The sequence below is a fragment of the Bos javanicus genome, chromosome 2, assembly GCF_032452875.1.
Source record: "Bos javanicus breed banteng chromosome 2, ARS-OSU_banteng_1.0, whole genome shotgun sequence".
NCBI lineage: Eukaryota > Metazoa > Chordata > Mammalia > Artiodactyla > Bovidae > Bos > Bos javanicus.
In genome coordinates this window covers 25,684,364-25,702,325 of record NC_083869.1, presented here as the reverse complement: position 1 = coordinate 25,702,325, position 17,962 = coordinate 25,684,364, and the positions used below count along the sequence as shown (strand labels likewise).

General features: G+C 41.9%; 1 protein-coding gene across 2 annotated transcripts in view; it reads left to right on the top strand.

The window, feature by feature from the left end:
• GAD1 (glutamate decarboxylase 1) overlaps window positions 1–17,962 on the top strand; it is a 39,740-nt gene that overhangs the window by 9,584 nt on the left and 12,194 nt on the right. For both annotated transcript variants that reach the window (XM_061435544.1, XM_061435542.1), the window contains 8 exons: window positions 2,434–2,592; window positions 3,926–4,168; window positions 7,245–7,335; window positions 14,099–14,211; window positions 15,562–15,677; window positions 15,762–15,841; window positions 16,066–16,120; window positions 17,680–17,796. In XM_061435544.1, the coding sequence (XP_061291528.1) occupies window positions 2,434–2,592; window positions 3,926–4,168; window positions 7,245–7,335; window positions 14,099–14,211; window positions 15,562–15,677; window positions 15,762–15,841; window positions 16,066–16,120; window positions 17,680–17,796 (974 nt within the window). The remainder of the gene's footprint in view (window positions 1–2,433; window positions 2,593–3,925; window positions 4,169–7,244; window positions 7,336–14,098; window positions 14,212–15,561; window positions 15,678–15,761; window positions 15,842–16,065; window positions 16,121–17,679; window positions 17,797–17,962) is intronic.

The following is a 17,962-nucleotide window of genomic DNA, read 5'->3' as shown; positions in this document are numbered from 1 at the left end:
CTCTGCTTCTAAGACCACTTGCTAGCCAGGGAGGTTGTCAAAGCACTAAGTGTCCTTGAGGACATTGTCCACCACCTCATCATCCTTGGAGAAGCATACAGCTCCTTCCAGAACCTCTCAGAACCCAAAGAGGCTAGGGCTATTGACCTTTTTTTGAGGCTCCCAATACTTTAGAAAACATATACCTTCCCAAAGAAGTGTTATTCTGCAAATCATATCCATTAAATGTTTACATTAGCAAATTAATGGCTTTTATCATGGATTATAATGTAGTATTGGCTCAGATGGTAAAGAATCCGCCTGCAATGCAGGAGACCTGGGTTCAGTCCGTGAGTTGGGAGGATCCCCTGGAGAAGGGAATGTCTACCCACTTCAGTATTCTGGCCTGGAGCATTCCATGGACAGAGGAGCCTGGCAGGCTACAATCCATGGGGTCGCAAAGAGCCGGACACGACTGAGTGACTTTCACCTTCATAATGTAGTATAAGTTGTGCTATGCATGAGATAATTACAAGATGTATAGAACACACTAGTTCCTAGTGCACTCCAGGAAGTGTGGTTCAGAAATGGGATGCAGGTTTAAAGTTGCGTTGTAATTGTCATCTTCCATTCCTATTAAGACACCTCTGGGAATGCCTGTGTCAAGAAATCCTTGTGAGATAATCCCCAAAGCCCAAATGCAGGTCTTGGTCCTTTCCCAGAGGAAAGGAGATGCTCAGGGGTTTCAAGGCAGAGACTTTTCCAGGGAGTGAGTCAGAGCCAACCAGAAGTCAGAGACCTGGAGAGCGGGAGTTCAGCAAGGCAGGACCTCACCTCCATTAGGGCACATGGACATGGTCTTTTCAGCCTGAGAGATTCCACAGCTGCCAGTTCTGGGCGTAGGGGAGCAGTCTTACCCAGGAGCCAGGTGATCCTGCACCCCTCTGGTAAGTGAATGAGGGCTTCTGGTTTAGGACTCTAAGGGTTCAAAGGAGGAACTCAAAGTAGGAGAAGAGGTGAAGGAGAAGATGCAACCCCCATCTTCATATCTAAGTGTGGAGCTCTATTATAGGGTATCCCCAGCCTTCTGATGTCCTTTGGAGCTTTAGTGATACTTTTAAAAAGTGCTGGAAACAGTTGAAGTCCTGGTACCTCTGCCTTTCTAGTCTTCCCTCCAAAAATAGACCCTGCTCCTGCATGTGGGAGGATTCTAATCACCCCGGCCTTCCCCCTGCATTCCTCCTTCCTCCACCCCTCACCACTGAATTGCAGTCCTGGGGAAGTAAAGCTGAATTTCCCAGAATAACTTGCCTCTCTTCCAACCTCTTGGGACTTTCCTCCAAGCCTGCCTTGTGACATTTGTGACTCCCCAAGGATCTTGGAATCTACAAATACAGCTTTGGGGTCACCAAGAAACTTAGAACTTTCTTCCTCTTTTCAGGGTGTTGTATTTCTGACTAAGATTGAGACCAAGTTGGAGGAGATGAGGGAAGGAACAGAAGCAGGGATGGGTGGAGGTACTGAGGGAGGAAATAGTGCTCTTGGCTGGCAGAGTCTCCAGCCCTTTCGGTTCAGCCTGCTTCTGGGTTTGCCGCTGCTAATGTTTGCACTGCTCTCCTCAAGCAGGAGAGATTTCCACCCCTTGTGAGAGCAGAGGGGAGGGCTTTGACTCCCCCCTGGACTCAGAGTTCGTCTCCATGGAGTTCTTCTCAATGTATTACATTGTTGGTCACCAGCTGCCAAACTGTAAGCTCCTGGAGAAGAGGGGATCTCTCTCATTTATCTTTATTTGTCCACCATCCTAAATGCTTAGCTTAAGTCCTTTTCCACAATAGGTGCTCAATACGTATTTATAGAATTAAATGTCACCAGACATAAAATTTTAGGCTTTCTTGTCTCTTTATCCAATACCTTTATTTAAGAGGGGAGGGAACAGGGAAAGCTGTACTTCAGGTTTGGGTCAAAAAATTAAACTTATATTCAACCCTGGTAGCATTTACCTGGTGTACCCAAGGAAAGCACCTTCCCCAGTGCTCAGTGCTGGTCCTCACCTCCTCCTCCCTCTGGCTGCACAGCCCATAAACCCAGTACTGGCAGCATCCTCTCTGTTTGCATCCCTTCCCTTAAAACCCCATCCTGGGGCTGGTTACTGGAGTGGAAGCTGTCCAATTGACTTAATTCTGCATTCACTGTCATGTTCAGAGAGGAGAATGGGCTTCACTTACTGTTTTTCTCTCTTGCATGACTGGGTCTGTACCACTGATGACACTTGACACTGCCCCCTCCCCGCCTGAAGGCGAGCAGTGCCAGGGCCCTTACATTGAAAACACAGACACGTGGCTTCTTCTCAGGGGATGCGAGGATCCTGCTTGAAGAGTCAACCTGGGCCGGCAGCTAATCCTGTGAGGCTGGGAGTTCGCTGCCCTTCCTCTGACCCAGCTTCTTGTGCTACAGGCTTCTTGCAGAGGACCAACAGCCTGGAAGAGAAGAGCAGGCTTGTGAGCGCCTTCAAGGAGAGGCAGTCCTCCAAGAACCTGCTTTCCTGTGAAAACAGTGACAAGGATGGCCGCTTCCGCCGCACAGAGACAGACTTCTCCAACCTGTTCGCCCGAGGTACTCCCCACCCCCACCCCAGCCCCAGCGCTAGCCAGTAGGCTCCTTATTGGAGTTTCTTTACTTTCTCCTGAAATTTTGCTGATCTTACCAAAAGAAGTTATTATTCCCTCTGAAGCATCATGAAACTGCTTTCCCAACATCTGATTAGAATATTCTCCCTCCTTCCATACTGTCCAGGTCGCCATCCTTTGAAAGCTGGATGAGGATAATCAGTAAAACAATCAACTCTAAAGATACTTGCAGGGACAAATGTAGATTCATAGAATCTGAAAATCCAGAACAAGCTTACATATAAGAAAATCCAATGATTCTCTTAATAGCGTTTATGCTCCAAGAGTAGTGGCCACTACAACAACAAAATCGCCCTGTGGAGAGCTGTGTAACTGGGCCTCATGACCAAATTGCTGTCCTAAAGCTTGTTTTTCTTTTGAAGATCTTTCAGTCACTATTGCTGCCCCTACAACAGTCTCAGCAGGTTCTTTCCGTCTTTCTCGATGAGCTCAAAGGTAAACCCATCACCACACCCTTCCATGAGCTCCCCACAAGCCATGGAGGCCAAACAGGAAGAGTAAACAAGACTAACAAAATATGAGAGGGGTAATCTGAAGAACAGACAAAGAACATCATTATAGCCAGTCTGTTCTTGAGCTGTGACTGACAAATTCAGCTTTTCTCCGTGGCTGCCTTGCCTGTCTGACTCTGCCTAACAAAAGTTGGAACACAGAATCATGTCCTGGCATCCCAAAGGCCGAGCTGCAAAGGATAAGGTCAAGAGACAGGCAGGAGTTCCCTCTCCCACCCTCCTAAGCTTCATCTTCCAGTTCTAGTTTTCAGTCCAAGGACATAAAGAACCACCGTCTTCAGGGAGTCCTCAGCCTCTACCCACAGAAGCCTCACCTTCCATCAGCAATAGATCAAGCACATCATAATAACACCAAACCAAAAGCCCAGTGTCTGAGCCAGATGTACAGAGACATACCTGGTTCTAGGGCAGCAAGACAGAAGCCCTGTACATCACATGCCTGACAGGTGCCCAAATGAATAACAGTGGTATTGAGCAGTGGTAGGCTGCTCATGGCTTCTCAAAGCTTTCTATTTATGAGCATATTAACTGTCAGAAAGTCTGTGAACTCCCAGGGAGTATAAGCAACACTTCTGTGTATACGATTATGTACATTTTTCTGCAAAGATGGTACAACAGATAATGCACATATGTATCCTGGAAGGAAATTAGGCCTATATAAAGATACCATGGATATTAGGGATTTCTAAGCTGAGGGAATCCAGATAGGAGTCAGGTAATAACCCCTCATTGACTTTTCCCCCTCAGATCTGCTTCCGGCTAAGAACGGGGAGGAGCAAACTGTGCAATTCCTGTTGGAGGTGGTGGACATACTCCTCAACTATGTCCGGAAGACGTTCGATCGCTCCACCAAAGTGCTGGACTTCCACCACCCCCACCAGCTGCTGGAAGGCATGGAGGGCTTCAACTTGGAACTCTCTGACCACCCCGAGTCCCTGGAGCAGATCCTGGTTGACTGCAGAGACACCCTGAAATATGGGGTCCGCACAGGTAATGTTGGGGGCCAAGTGGACCTGCAGAAGCACCTTTGCCCTGCGGCAGACCTTTGCCAGTGGTCAGGATGTCAAAGTCATGTTGAAAGAGAAACACAGACCCTGGTGAAGGAAGCAGCAAAGTACTCCCTGACCACAGACCCTCCAGAGGCACCAGCAGTTGGGGGAAGGCCCAACCCTGGCCTTATTATTATTTATTGTTGTAAAAGCCCATCATTATTTATTGTTGTAAAAACAGACTTAAAGGATACAGATACATGGTGCTGTGTCAAGTTCTATATAGAGTTTCATTGTTGATTTTAGGTTCTTCACAACCTAAAGAGAGCAGAATGGTCCATCCCTCACTTCTTTTCTCTCTTCTGTTTTCATCCCTGCCTCATTTCTGATGAATCTTACGCTTGCCTGTCCCTGAAACTGGGGAGTATTGGGCCCACTTCCTTTTCTTTCTATACTAGTTTCCTATGGCTGCTACAAACTGGGTAACTTAAGACAACAGAAATTTATGTTTTCTCACAGTTCTGAAGGTTCACATTCTGAAGGCTAGAAGTTCAAGATCCAGGTGTCTGCAGGGCCATGCTATCCCTGAAGACTCTTGAGTGGGATCCATCCTTACCTCTTCCAGCATCCAGTTGTTGTGGGAATTCCCTGGCATTCCTTGTCTTGTAGATGCATCACTCAGTCTTTGCTTTCACCTTCACATGACATTTTCCATGTGTGTGTCCAGATTTCTGTCTTCTTTGGATTAGGGGCTTCCCCAATCCAGTGTGGCCCCATCTTAACTTGTTTACATCCACAAAGACCCTATTTCCAAATGGAGTCACAGGAATCAGGGGTTAACACTTGAACGTGTCTTTTACGGGACACAGTTCAACTCACCGCACCTTCTATTTTCCAGGCCCCATGGTCACACACTTAGACACTCTTCTCATTCTGTTCCATCCTGTGGAGTTTAGAGGTTCTGAGGCACCAAATGCTGTCTCCAGTGGGGAGCCCTGGAGGATACCCTCTTTCCTCCTTTCTGTGTTATAGGAGCTCTCTCTACTTGGTAATCCTGGCCAAAGTACCTCAAGTTCAAAGACTTTGAGGATCTCTGTCTGGCTCTTTCTAAGCCTAGGAATCAAGCAGTGGTTTCTTCTTCCTACCGTCTTTCCCCACTGCATCCTGGCTTTCCTGAGCTCTTGGGCAAACAGATGGACAGGAATTGGCAGTCCGTGGCATAGTTGTCACCACAGGGAAGTCCCCGGGGCCATGACTGATAGCATCTTGTTCTCTCTCTCTCTCCCCTTTATTATCTTGCTCACTCTTCCTAGTCATTTGAAGATATGACTGGGGAGGGTGTGGTAATAGAGCTGAGTAAGACTACTGGATGTTAAAAACAAGGGTTATAATGAAATAACGAGGCTTGCCAAAGAATTCCCAAACAGCTTTTGAAGTCTGCCAACACCACTGGTTATAAGGGTAGCTTCCTTGAATAACTGCAAAATGGCCAAGACTCAATTATATTACAAAGTCTGCGTTTGATTTTTAAAGAAAAGTGTGTTTGTCAGTTCAGTTATATCTCGCCTTGGTCTGATGGCTAATCTGTTCCTGGATATTGTTTCTCTTTTGTCTGAAGGCATTTGTTAGTCTGTGTCCATCTTTTGTCTTTGCTATGCAACATGATTTGGATATATTGTCAACTGGTGTGATTGCATTTATTTATGATTCAAACCTGTATTAAAATGAAATATTTATTTTCAAGTGAGTATTAAATATATACATATGTACACACACACACTTATTTAAATGGACTTCAACAAAATTAGTTATGTTGTAGGAGATACAGATTTTGTTGGCACTGACATAAGTAGAACAAAATGAACTAGTTTAAGCTATTTAGAGTAATCTACATGAATGTCTGGAATCTGGCCTTGAACTTACACTAAGCTTACTATTTATGCTTCTTTTATTTTCTCTAAAGATCAGTATTATTTTTCAAGGACTCTTGGAGTGCAGAGATTGGTATATTCTGCTATAAGAAGTCCTAGTCCAGATGTTCTGAATGAGTCCTCGTCACATGGAGGGAAGGGCAGACTTTCAAAGAGAAGGACTCAGATCAGGAACATTCCAACATTAGCTCTCTGACAGTTATTTCAGAAGCACAAGCAATTTCCGCTGGAAACACAGCAGTCAGCACATCTTTCTAACACCAGTTCTCTGTCAGACACCCCTAGGTAATCTATTGCAATGGCTCCTTCATGACAGCCAAACCTGCCGTGTGGGGTTGAGTTTTCCCATGAACACCAAATTGGCCAAAATTTGGCAATAATCCTGAGTTTGCCGTTGGCGAGAACAAAGCCTGATAAAGCATGTGGTGGGTTGAAAATGGCTTTTAAGTTATATAATAATATAAATTATTCTACCAACAAGTCAGTGAATGAATGAGGCTGTGTCTGCCCCTGTTTCACAGAGCAGATGCCAGGTCACCTCAGCAACATATGTAGTTTAACAGTCATCGAACTATATGTGGGCAAAATACACCAGTGCCTGACATCATTTTGGACTGACACGGAGGCCCAGAGAGTGATGGCATGCCTTGGCACCAGCCGCAGAGCTGGCATCAGCTCTGCACAGGCACAGGCCCCCTCTGAGGCCTGCAGCCTCTTCTTCTCCATGAGTATACCTTGACTTGGGGATTAAAAGCTTGAGATGTTAAATTAAAAATTGAAATATTTATGGAGAAAAATTTGACCACCACATCCAGATTTGTATTTTTTTTTAAAAAAAAACACAGCAGCAGAGCTCATCTGGAAATCAACAAATAAGATACTGGACAGATTTTTCTTTTTATGACATTGGGTTTTTAATTTAAAAGCATTATGCTTTAGAAACGTGAGTTTGAGAGCCATCTTCAGTGCTAAATGTTGATAAAGTGTGGGTCAACCTCCCCTTCCTTCAGTATTCTTGGGCAGCCCTATTAGGCCATTGGGATGGAGGTCCCATCACTGTGGCATAGTGGAGTGGAACTTTTGAATTGAAGACAGAGTGAAAAATCTGAGTATGCCTTGATACTTGTCTGTTACTCACCTCTTTAGGTCATCCACGATTTTTCAACCAGCTCTCCACAGGATTGGATATCATTGGTTTAGCTGGCGAGTGGCTGACATCAACTGCCAATACCAATATGTAAGTCCCACATATTATTTTCATGTAAGCAACCATGTTGTCTGAATATGGCTTGTTGGGGTAAAAGTCCAATTCCAATGGTTCTATAAAAATTTTTATGACATTTGCCTTCGTCGTCTTTTCTCTTAAAATCTTAGGTTTATCACAGTTCTGAATTAATGATGGATGGTTGATAAACTATATTTTAATTGAATAATGCAGTTTAATAAGAACATGGTCATAAGAAGTAATAACTCTAACTTTTAAAGTTTAGTGTGAAACTTCATGTTAAAAGACTTAGCATTTCTTAGTGATATGTTTAAAGAAGTCATGTTTTGGGGTACAATCTTGGTCCATTTTCCCACCCAAGGATATTGCTCCTTGTCATTTAAGTCATATTTTCTTCAAAATTAAAGGGGACTGTAAAGCCACAAACCAATTTGATCAGCCTATGCTGAACCAGAAATTCTAAAACAATTCATGTAGTGATAGTCCTTTGAAAGGAATTATATATTCATTTGAAAGGAATTGTATATTGCTTTGAAAGGAATTATATGTTCCTTTCAAAATAATTGATTGTTTTTCTGAATGTGAAATTTTTTTCATATTTATTTAAGTAGGCAAAGCCAAAGTCTTCCAAAGCCTTTGCTTCTAAGTTCTTGTAAATTTATTTGAAACTGATCTAAAGTCCTGGTGGGTATGAGGGGTGTGTGTGCAAGTAATATTTGGGTACTCTTCTGGTAATCACCCTACAGTTTATTCTTACATGCACATGCCCTCTCTGAAGACAAGGACAGATTACTAGTTGATGGAAAGTCATCATAACCTACTGAGTACTGTCTTTTCTTTAACTTTATGATAATGTTTACCACTCTCTGTATATCCAGACAATGGTACTACATTCTATGAAAGTATCCAGGGGGAAATAATATGGTTATTGCAACAATTTTTAAGTGACTTTATAAGAGTTATATGGATTTTAGTCACTAGAAATATTTGGAAAATAACTATCTACTTTTTAAGTTTGTGGTAAAGTAGGCTTGAAAATTAAATTTAGCTTAAAGAGTGGTATTATTTAAAAAGATAAATTTCATTTGACATCAAGATAGAATGTAAGTTATTAAAGTTCTAGGTATTCTATTTTTCTTAAATAAACTACTACCAGCCACAAAGCCTGAAAGGGCATTTTAAACTTATATTGATTTGTGTGTGTTCCAAAGCTGTTTAATGATGTGACTCAAAATACTTAACTACATTCAGAAAAATTTCTATTAATTAAGGATTCCTTCTTTGTTTATTCATTTAAAACAATGACAAAATTTAAAAAGCAAATGTGATAACCAAGGCCATTAGTGCTAAAAGGCATAAAAGATTAAATTGATTGAAAAGCAAAATGGTTTTCCTGCTCCCTGCTTGTAAATCAAGTTTAACTTCATGGATTGTCCGTGTTGGATCACTGAGGCTCTGGAGAACTGGGAGGAATTCGGGTCAAAGATACAATCACCTGTATGATCTCCTCAACAAAACCTCCTCTTCCAGTCTTTATAATCTTTGTGGTTTGTGAGATAAAAAAACATATCAGCAAACATAGACATCATAATATATTAATTATAACTTGAAAAAGATGCTAATGCTTAATTGAACATCTCACAGTAAGGAATTATTTTAATTAGAAAGTTTAGCTTTTTAAAAGAAACTTAAGTATTTAGAAAATAAATGAGAAAAATAGAGTAAAAGGTATATACACATTAAGGCCCAAGGACCCTTAATTATATATAAGCACCGAATTTTCTCAGTGTCTTTAAATGTGTGTTCTGTAGGCCTCTTGGCTGTGATCTCCTAATATATACATATATAGCTCAATCTCAAGGTAAATAAAAGAAATTCACCCTGTTGAACCATTTAGGACCACATATTCTCCTAAAAGGCTTTCCTTTAACCAAGGCGATCTCACAAATTCTTTTTTTTTTTTTTGGTATGTGTTCATAAAATCAAAGTCCCTTACTCTTTCCTTAGCTCAGCCATGAAATGCTAAAATATTGCCCAGCCATCTGAGGTCAAGGCCAGTCCAACTAAATGGCACATAGTAATTGCAGCTGTACTGAACAGTGGATATTTATAAAATATGATCCGATTCCAACAGATCGATCGCAAAGGTTATTTACAATTGTGAAATCGTTTCTGTCAGTTCTCAAGACAAGGCATTGTCTGAAGAAGTAATAACTATTATCTAGAAATTGTTCTAAGCCAGTTCCCCTGGAAGACCATGAAATGTGGCAGCACTGTCAGGAGCTTGTGTAGAAATTGGCTCCCTTGTGACAGTACCTTCTCCAACTGGGAACAGTGTTCAAAATAAGTTTAGGAAAGAATGGCAAAAAGGTCTTTTCTGACTGAGTAGGATTTAATTAGGGATATACTCATTTTTTGATCTGCAATATTCATTGAGTTTGGGTGGCACTGGAAATACAGAATGATAACTACATTCCTCAGTATAGTCTCTTTAAAAGAACCATCCAATGTTTCCATCCCGGTGACAAAGTATAAGGCACCTGATGGTTAGAACAGAAGGAACATTCATGTTTATGCTTTCACACCTTCCTGTGCATTCAGCTTGGAGATATGTTCTTCCAAGCAAAGGACTCAGTGAAGATTCAGAGAAAACATCACCAGTGTGTAGCTGGCCACAGCATATACAGCTCTTTTCTTCCAAAACATGGCCACTGGTCACAACTGTGCAGGTAGAGCAGTGCCCGGGTGTAAACAACAGCCTACCTTCAAGGACCTGATGACAATACATAATCCCAGTGGCAAGATCTATCACAGCCCTTTGTTATGAGGTTATGATTTCAAGTCTCTAGCACTTTATTTTCATAAAAATTACACAGATGGAATTTTCTGTGCGGGTTATCCGTCACTTTATAATAGTAGGCAGGTTGTTACAAAGGAGCCTGTAGTGAGTAGTTCCTCGTTTGTCATAGAAAAGCAGCTCTGATGTAAAGGACTTGGAATTCAGGCTGGAAAACACCCTAAACATGAGATCTTGGAACAACTCACTGAATTTCTCTGAACCTCAGTTTCTTCTTCAGAAAAAAAAAATGAAGAAGAATTATATCCATCTTACAGAGTAGTTCTGAAGACTAACCAGGATGCCAGGGTTAAGTGCCCAGTGCATACAAGTTACAATGCACACACCCAGGAAAGGCAGCCACCCCACAGGTCACTGTTCCACATCTGCAACCCCTCCTCCCTTCAACCTTCCAGCTCTTTTCTTTCTGTCTCTCATCATCTCTGGACATCAGAGGAGCTCACTAAGCTCCCCCTCAGGTGTGTAACCACTTTTAAGGTAACCACTCTATCCAAAAGGAGGATAAAATCTAAGAGGAGTGTCAAGTTAGTGAGTCAACATAGAAAATTATTTCTTCCTCTCATTAAAATAGTTCCTGTCTTAGCAGTCACCAAGATGCAGCGTCCTTGTGCCTTTCTGATCCATACGGAGGCATGTGGCTCTCATCTTCAGTATCCGCACCTTCATGGTGCAAGCTAGCTAGTGGAGTTCTAGCCATCACTTATATGCTCTAGATCTCATAAAGGAGTGCAGGCAGAGGAAGGAAGGACAAAGGAAGGAAAGAAAGAAAAGAGGGAGGAAGGGCAAAAGGGAAACACACTCTTTCCTTCCAAGAACCTTCTCAGAAGCTCCATATGACATTTCTCATAGCATCTCTTTAGCCAGAACTTAATCCCATGGTCACACCTAGAGAAGATAGAAAATAGTCTTTGATCTGAATGAATTGCAACCCCAGATAAAATTGAATGAAGTAAGGGAAATTTTTATATTGGTTAGCAACTGGCAGATTCTGCCACCAGAGAAAATCAGCTTAACAATCAGTTTGCCTTGGTTCAGAGTTAAACCCACTGGGAAGGTGAGTTGAACTACTAAAACAGGCTGACTCACTCCCCTACTCAGAATATAGAAACTCTCCTTTAGTGTCACTCCTGAATGTCAAAATCATACTGTTTTTAAATCCTTACTTTGAATCCTGTGTCCTGTGTTCTTATGCTTCAACCTAGAGCTTTTGGCAGGTTTAGCTTCTTATCCCCTGATTCTGAAATATCATCCTGTACTATGACTTTGGCACCTAACCAGCTTCTTCTGAATCCATATTTGACCTTTGATCTCTTGACTTTATCCACTTTCATCTGTCATTTACGGAAAGGGTTACCAAACCTGGAGTCCTGGCTGCAAGAGCAGAGTCTCTTCCAAGTGTATACACAGTGATGTGTGTATCCTCGTTGCCTTCCTGGAGAGAGGGACTGTAGCTTTCCTGGAAGTCCTAAGAGTATCCATGATCTCAGTTAAGAACCACTGCTCTAGGCTGAACTTCACAGTCTTCTCTGAGGCTTTGGGTGCAAGCAAACTCCCAGTTGTAAACATGGCCCGGATGAGAAAGCAAGTTCAGAGGGAGTGTCAAGAATGGGGACGCCATGTCAGCCCATGTGACAGGCCTGGCTGAGGATCGACAACCATGGGGCAAGCTACCAGCTTCCAGGAGGGGATGTCAGGACTAAGATCATGAATCAGAGTAAGTTTCGGTGTTAGCTGTGGGGTTAAACTAGTCCTTCAGACCCAGGCAAGGGCTGTCAAATAGGATGAAGCTAAGGCCAAGATGCTGGATTCATCCTAGTAAACTTCTTCCTCAAGACTGGGAATGGTGTCTTGTGACAACTTTGTCTCCTCAGTATATAAAAAGCCACTTGGCAGAGAATAGTCATTCATTCATTAACTAGTTATTGAACAGAACTAAGGCTTTTGGAATAAAAAAGGAACCTGGCATAAATAAGGAACCTGAGGTTGATGAGATCAGATGGTCTCATGATCGAACTCTCTAGATTCTTCCTCCTGATCCTGAGAGTAATGGTCATATTCCTGGTAAGACTAGTTCATGCAAATCTGGGGCCTAAATTGATTCAAATCATGAAGTGGACCAACCCTCTGGTCTTCCACACCATCCTTTCTCCCTTCCCCCTGTGGTTCCTGCACTGACTTGGTTCTGGTCCAGCTTACATCCAGTCCTTGACAAGGTTCTGATATTATGGTATATGATTCCACTGATTCCTTGCCTTACCCTAGAGAGCCTTCTCATTTGGTACTCTGAGACTCCAGCACACAGCTGGCCACCAGTACCTCTTTACCATGCATACATTTTTGCCAACAATTGGTGGCACTGTTTATAACGCATTTGTTCAAGAATGGATAGAACCACATCATGAGTTTGCCCCTTGGTACACTCAGCAGCACAGGCTAAATCAGGAATCCTTCTCTTCTTCTTCCTTTATCAGGCCATCAGACATGAGGGAGTGTTGGTTGCTACGGTGATGGGGCTCAGAGCAGAACCAAAGCATGATTGTGACCTCCAGAGGTGATGGTAACTGAACACATGATTTCCAAGGGTCTTCCTCCTAAATTTCAAGGGTCCTCCCAAGGAAAACAGACATATTCTTTTTGAAAACAGAATTCTTCCTCCAAGAGATATACCCTGAGAATCCTGCAGGATCTTTTTGTCCTCTTTTACCACCATGTGATTAATTGGATTGTTTAATTTTTCTCCATGTTTAAAACTTAGTATCTTCACCTGTGTCTTTGTACAACCATTGCTATCTCATTCTTGCAAACAGCTTTTCTAAATCATTAAGCTAGCAAAAATTCTCATTAGTCCTCAGCATTGGCATTCAGCCTGAATACCCTAACCAGGGATAAAATATCCCCTTATCATTTGGCTGAGTCAATCTAGGAATCTCTCTTCAGGGAGCATGGCCTGAGCCGAGCCCACAAACTCCAATGCTTAAGAAGGCCAAGCAAAAAGAAGAAAGACAAAAAGCCTCACAGTAAATATCTTTTTTTTTTCTGGCTTAATTTTCTACAGACTGACCTTCTTTGATTTCTTTTAAGCCCTGTGCCTTGGTACCATGATCTTGTTTCAATGACTACTCACTACACTGTGCTTGTGTTTGAATTGCTTTGAGAAGAGCATGGCTTTCTACCTTTAAATAAGAAGTCAAAGCTAACCTACCAGTATATCTGATGCCCTCAGTCAGCTGTGTGCCAGTTGACATTCTTCTTGGTGTTTTGGTAATTGGTCATTAGAAATCATCACTTGTAATTATTCTTGACAGGTATTGACTTCAGAGAGTTATAGAAACCTAACTGTCCTTAGGGATCATCAGTAAAAAACTATGTAGATAATTATATTGAGATCTTTAAAATATGGTCAATATTTCCAATTAGCTTCATGGTTAGCTTTCGGATGTTTACATTGTTCTTAAAAGATAAACTTTGGTTCTGGGTTTTATAGATTCTACAAGTATGAAATTGGCAGTCTCTTTTTAAAAAATGTTGCAAACAGATTTTATACAGAACTTAGAATATTTTTTCAATTAGCATTTCCATCATCCTATGCTCTTAGAAGTGAAAGGAACCCAGAAAAGTCATTTTATTTCCTTCTATTTCTCTGGGTGGACCACACCTAAGACATTCCTTTCAGATGAAAGTCTATTTTGTTGCTAAAGAATCACAGAGCAGGTATTTCCACCACCACTCTCAGTAACCCAGGCTGGTTTCTGATATTTTGTGATTAGTGACTCAATACCCTACTAGGAAATGAATTGTTTTAGTGGTTTTGAACATCTTTTTTTCAAACCCAAGTACAAAACTAAACCAGTGATCTGTGTTCTCCAAATAAGTGATTTGACTTCTTTATTTTCATTTTTTTTTTCACCACCTTTCCAGGTTTACATATGAAATTGCACCAGTGTTTGTCCTCATGGAGCAAATTACACTTAAGAAGATGAGAGAGATAGTTGGATGGTCAAGTAAAGATGGTGATGGGATATTTTCTCCTGGTAGGTTTCTGTTCTCTTTTCCAGACTCTCCTCAAGGTTTGCAGTATGGATCCTTAGGATCTTTGAGAACACTAAACACAAAGTGAGTTGGTAGGAGAACAATGACCTGAAAAATATGATTTTTCAATAGTTCTGCCTTCTTTGTCAGAGCAAAGGCTAGCAAGAACACTACATTCTTTGTGTTCTAACCAACCAAAGGCTGTTCTAAACCTGTACAAACTGACAAAGGCTGTGTCTAAACCGTGCTAAACAACTCTGGTCTGATGACAGCAGTTTGATTAAGCTGGGGATTAGGGAATCAAGATTATCAGTGGCTTGATCAATTTTGGCCAAAATAGTATATTTACTTTAAATCTGTAGTTCAGTATAGATACAATAAGAATCTTTAAAACAAGGACAGATAATTTTATAAGTAGGAGGGAGTTTGGAGTGGTGTCAGAGACAGCGTGATTGTATATGCTGTGCTTGTGCTTAGTCACTCAGTCGTGTCCGACTGTTTGCGACCCCATGGACTGTAGCCTGCCAGGCTCCTCTGTCCATGGAATTTTCCAGGCAAGAGTACTGGAGTGGATTGCCATTCCCTTCTCCAGGGAAATCTTCCTGACTCAGGAACTGAACCTGGGTCTCCTGCATTGCAGGCAGATTCTCTACCATCTGAGCCACTATGAGGAAAAGAAGAGAAATAAAAATTGCAATTGTCCAGGCAATTCATCCACAGAATTTGCCATTTAATAATAGGTAACTAATGCAAACATGGCTCATCGTTTGTTGTCCAGACATACCTGATGAGCTCAGTTCTCCTTGCATCTTGACTTAAGTAAATATGAGTTTGGTCTTATTTTAATACACTTGGAGTTCTCCTAAATGACTCAATAACTCAGTTGGGCTGTTCTTTCAGGACGGTACCCAGGCAGTGTCACTGCTTCCATAGGCTCTGTTACTCTCTCTTTCTCTGTCTTTCTGGCTCAGAGAAAAGATTCATCTTTGCCCAGTAAATAGTCTGAGCAGAATGTAGGAGCAGGAAGGTTGTAACTCACCTATCTCTGCAGCCGCTGCTGCTGCCATCTCTTACATTGCTGTCTAGGCTTCAGGTGGGACGGGCACCAGAGTAAATGAATCATCTCCAGCCAAATTGCCTTCATGGCTTTGTTAATGAGTGTGATTATTTGTATTTCCAGGCAAAGGGACCAGAGGGAAGCTCTGGCAATAGGGAAGCCAGCAAAACCTATCAGGATATTTTCCTTCCCCTTTCTGACTTCCCTTGTCTCTTAAGATACCACATCAGCCTTTGTTGTTAAAAACAGTAACGAGGGCGTCCCAACAGCTCCTACTGTGTCTTCTTGACGATAGGGGGAGCCATATCCAACATGTACAGCATCATGGCTGCTCGCTTCAAGTACTTCCCGGAAGTTAAGACCAAGGGTATGGCGGCTGTGCCCAAGCTTGTCCTCTTCACCTCAGAACACGTGAGTTGGGTGCACTTGCTCATGGACTGTGGTGTTTTCCAAGGAACTCTCTAACATCTAATGTCCGGCTTCTGTTTGTTGCAGAGTCACTATTCCATAAAGAAAGCTGGGGCTGCACTTGGCTTTGGAACCGACAATGTGATTTTGATAAAGTGCAATGAAAGGTAGGCAGGGGAGAGTGAATATTAGCTTCTTGATGTATTAAATGTGCTCATCTGTTAAATTTGTTTTATTGTGCTTAAGAACTGACTCAGTACAGTGTGCCAAGCTGCTAATGGTCTGTTGAAAATATCCGATTAAATTACTTTTTGCTGCTGCTGAAGTTTTTTTCCATGTGCAATCTCATTGATTCTTCATTTTAATTTCTCTCCTTTTATTATAATTACAGGGGGAAGATAATTCCAGCTGATTTAGAGACAAAAATTCTTGAAGCCAAGCAAAAGGTATGTACTCTATGATGTATCTAAATACTGGTGAATACAGATTTTTTAAAATAATCTTTCTGCCTCCGACAATAAAAGTCTTTGATGATATGAGATAATTTTATTGTGTTTCTAAAATTCTTTTCTCAGATGTTTGCTTATTTTTAGCTTGTGTGATGACTTGGCTTTAAAGCTGTGTCTACAAAGTATCAATTTTTTAATTTTGAAAAATGAGAAATTCAGTCATTAATCCACTGGTTCTATATTCATTGTGCAAATGATTAGTTTGATGTACTTCAATAAATCCATTATCCAAGTCTCACAAAGATACAGCCTAATTGAGGTTTTTTTACATGCTATTTGTTAGGTGTAATCTCATTTTAACAAATATTATTTAAGGTTAGGATTCTATTTAGCAAATTGCTTCCATGCTCTGGCAGATGGCCCATGGTAATTGGTGAATTCAGCCTCGATAAGTTCTATTAAACAGAAAAATCACACAGAACAGATATATCATAAGGCACTGCCAGGCAGCTGTCAGGCCATTTACCAACTCTTAGTTGTTTTGGTTACATTCTTGTACCTCTTTCTCTAACTGTGGTTGTTTGCCTGGGTCTCAGCAGAGGCATTCGGAGAAGGTGATGGCACCCCACTCCAGTACTCTTGTCTGGAAAATCCCATGGATGGAGGAGCCTGGCAGGCTCCAGTCCATGGGGTCGTGAAGAGTCGGACACGACTGAGCGACTTCACTTTCACTTTTCACTTTCATGCACTAGAGAAGGAAATGGCAATCCACTCCAGTGTTCTTGCCTGGAGAATCCCAGGGACGGGGGAGCCTGGTGGGCTGCCATCTATGGGGTCACACAGAGTCGGACACGACTGAAGCGACTTAGCAGCAGCAGCAGCAGCAGCAGAGGAAATAGAAATGTCGCGAGGACTGAGCAAAGGGAGAGGAGGATCTCCTAGGATTCACAGACTTTCCCAAGCCTGTCTGAGCTCTATTACTCTGCTTTCTCATTTATTTCTTGTTCACACCAAAATTTTACTGTATCTGTCCTTCAGGAAATAGTGCATAGATCTGTTTTCAATAACCAAACAATGCTTCCATACTGTTATTACATCAATACACTTAGAACAGCACAGGTTCTAAAATGTAGTATTGTCCAGATGGCATTCAGATACCCGCCATCACTCCAGACATTTATTGTGACTTTTTCTTGCTTTATTGTTTGCCATAGAACTTGTCACTCTTAAACATACTATTTATTTTTCTTATTTAAATTTGTTGATTGTCAGTCACTCACCATTAAAGTGCAGACTCCACGAAGACAGAAGTCTTTGTCTTTTGTGCTCACTGCTGTGTTCCCAGCATCCTCAGCAGGGCCTGGCACATGAATGTCACTAAAAATATTGGTTGAATAAATGAAGGAATGAGTGAATGCACCAACGGAGAGTAGTCCCACATATAGTATCAGATACACACCAGCTTAGCTGATCTCTGTTGGAAATGAATGCTACTGCAGTTCGTTGTGTGGAAAGGAGGGAGGTTAGAAAGACTAATCAGCCTGTCCTTCTTATAGGGTTACGTCCCTCTCTACGTCAATGCAACTGCTGGCACCACTGTTTATGGCGCTTTTGATCCAATACAGGAGATTGCAGATATATGTGAGAAATACAACCTTTGGCTGCATGTCGATGTAAGTGCTGTAACTCAGAGTGGCCTGGGCCCTTCGAGGGGTGGAAGCAGCTCTGCTTTATGATTTTCCTCCAGCTTCTCCCATAGCCTCTCTCCCCACCACATTTCTTTTGTCCCCAGCAGGCTGTTCATGACAGGCGTACACCCAGGCCTGTCTGTGCCCTGGG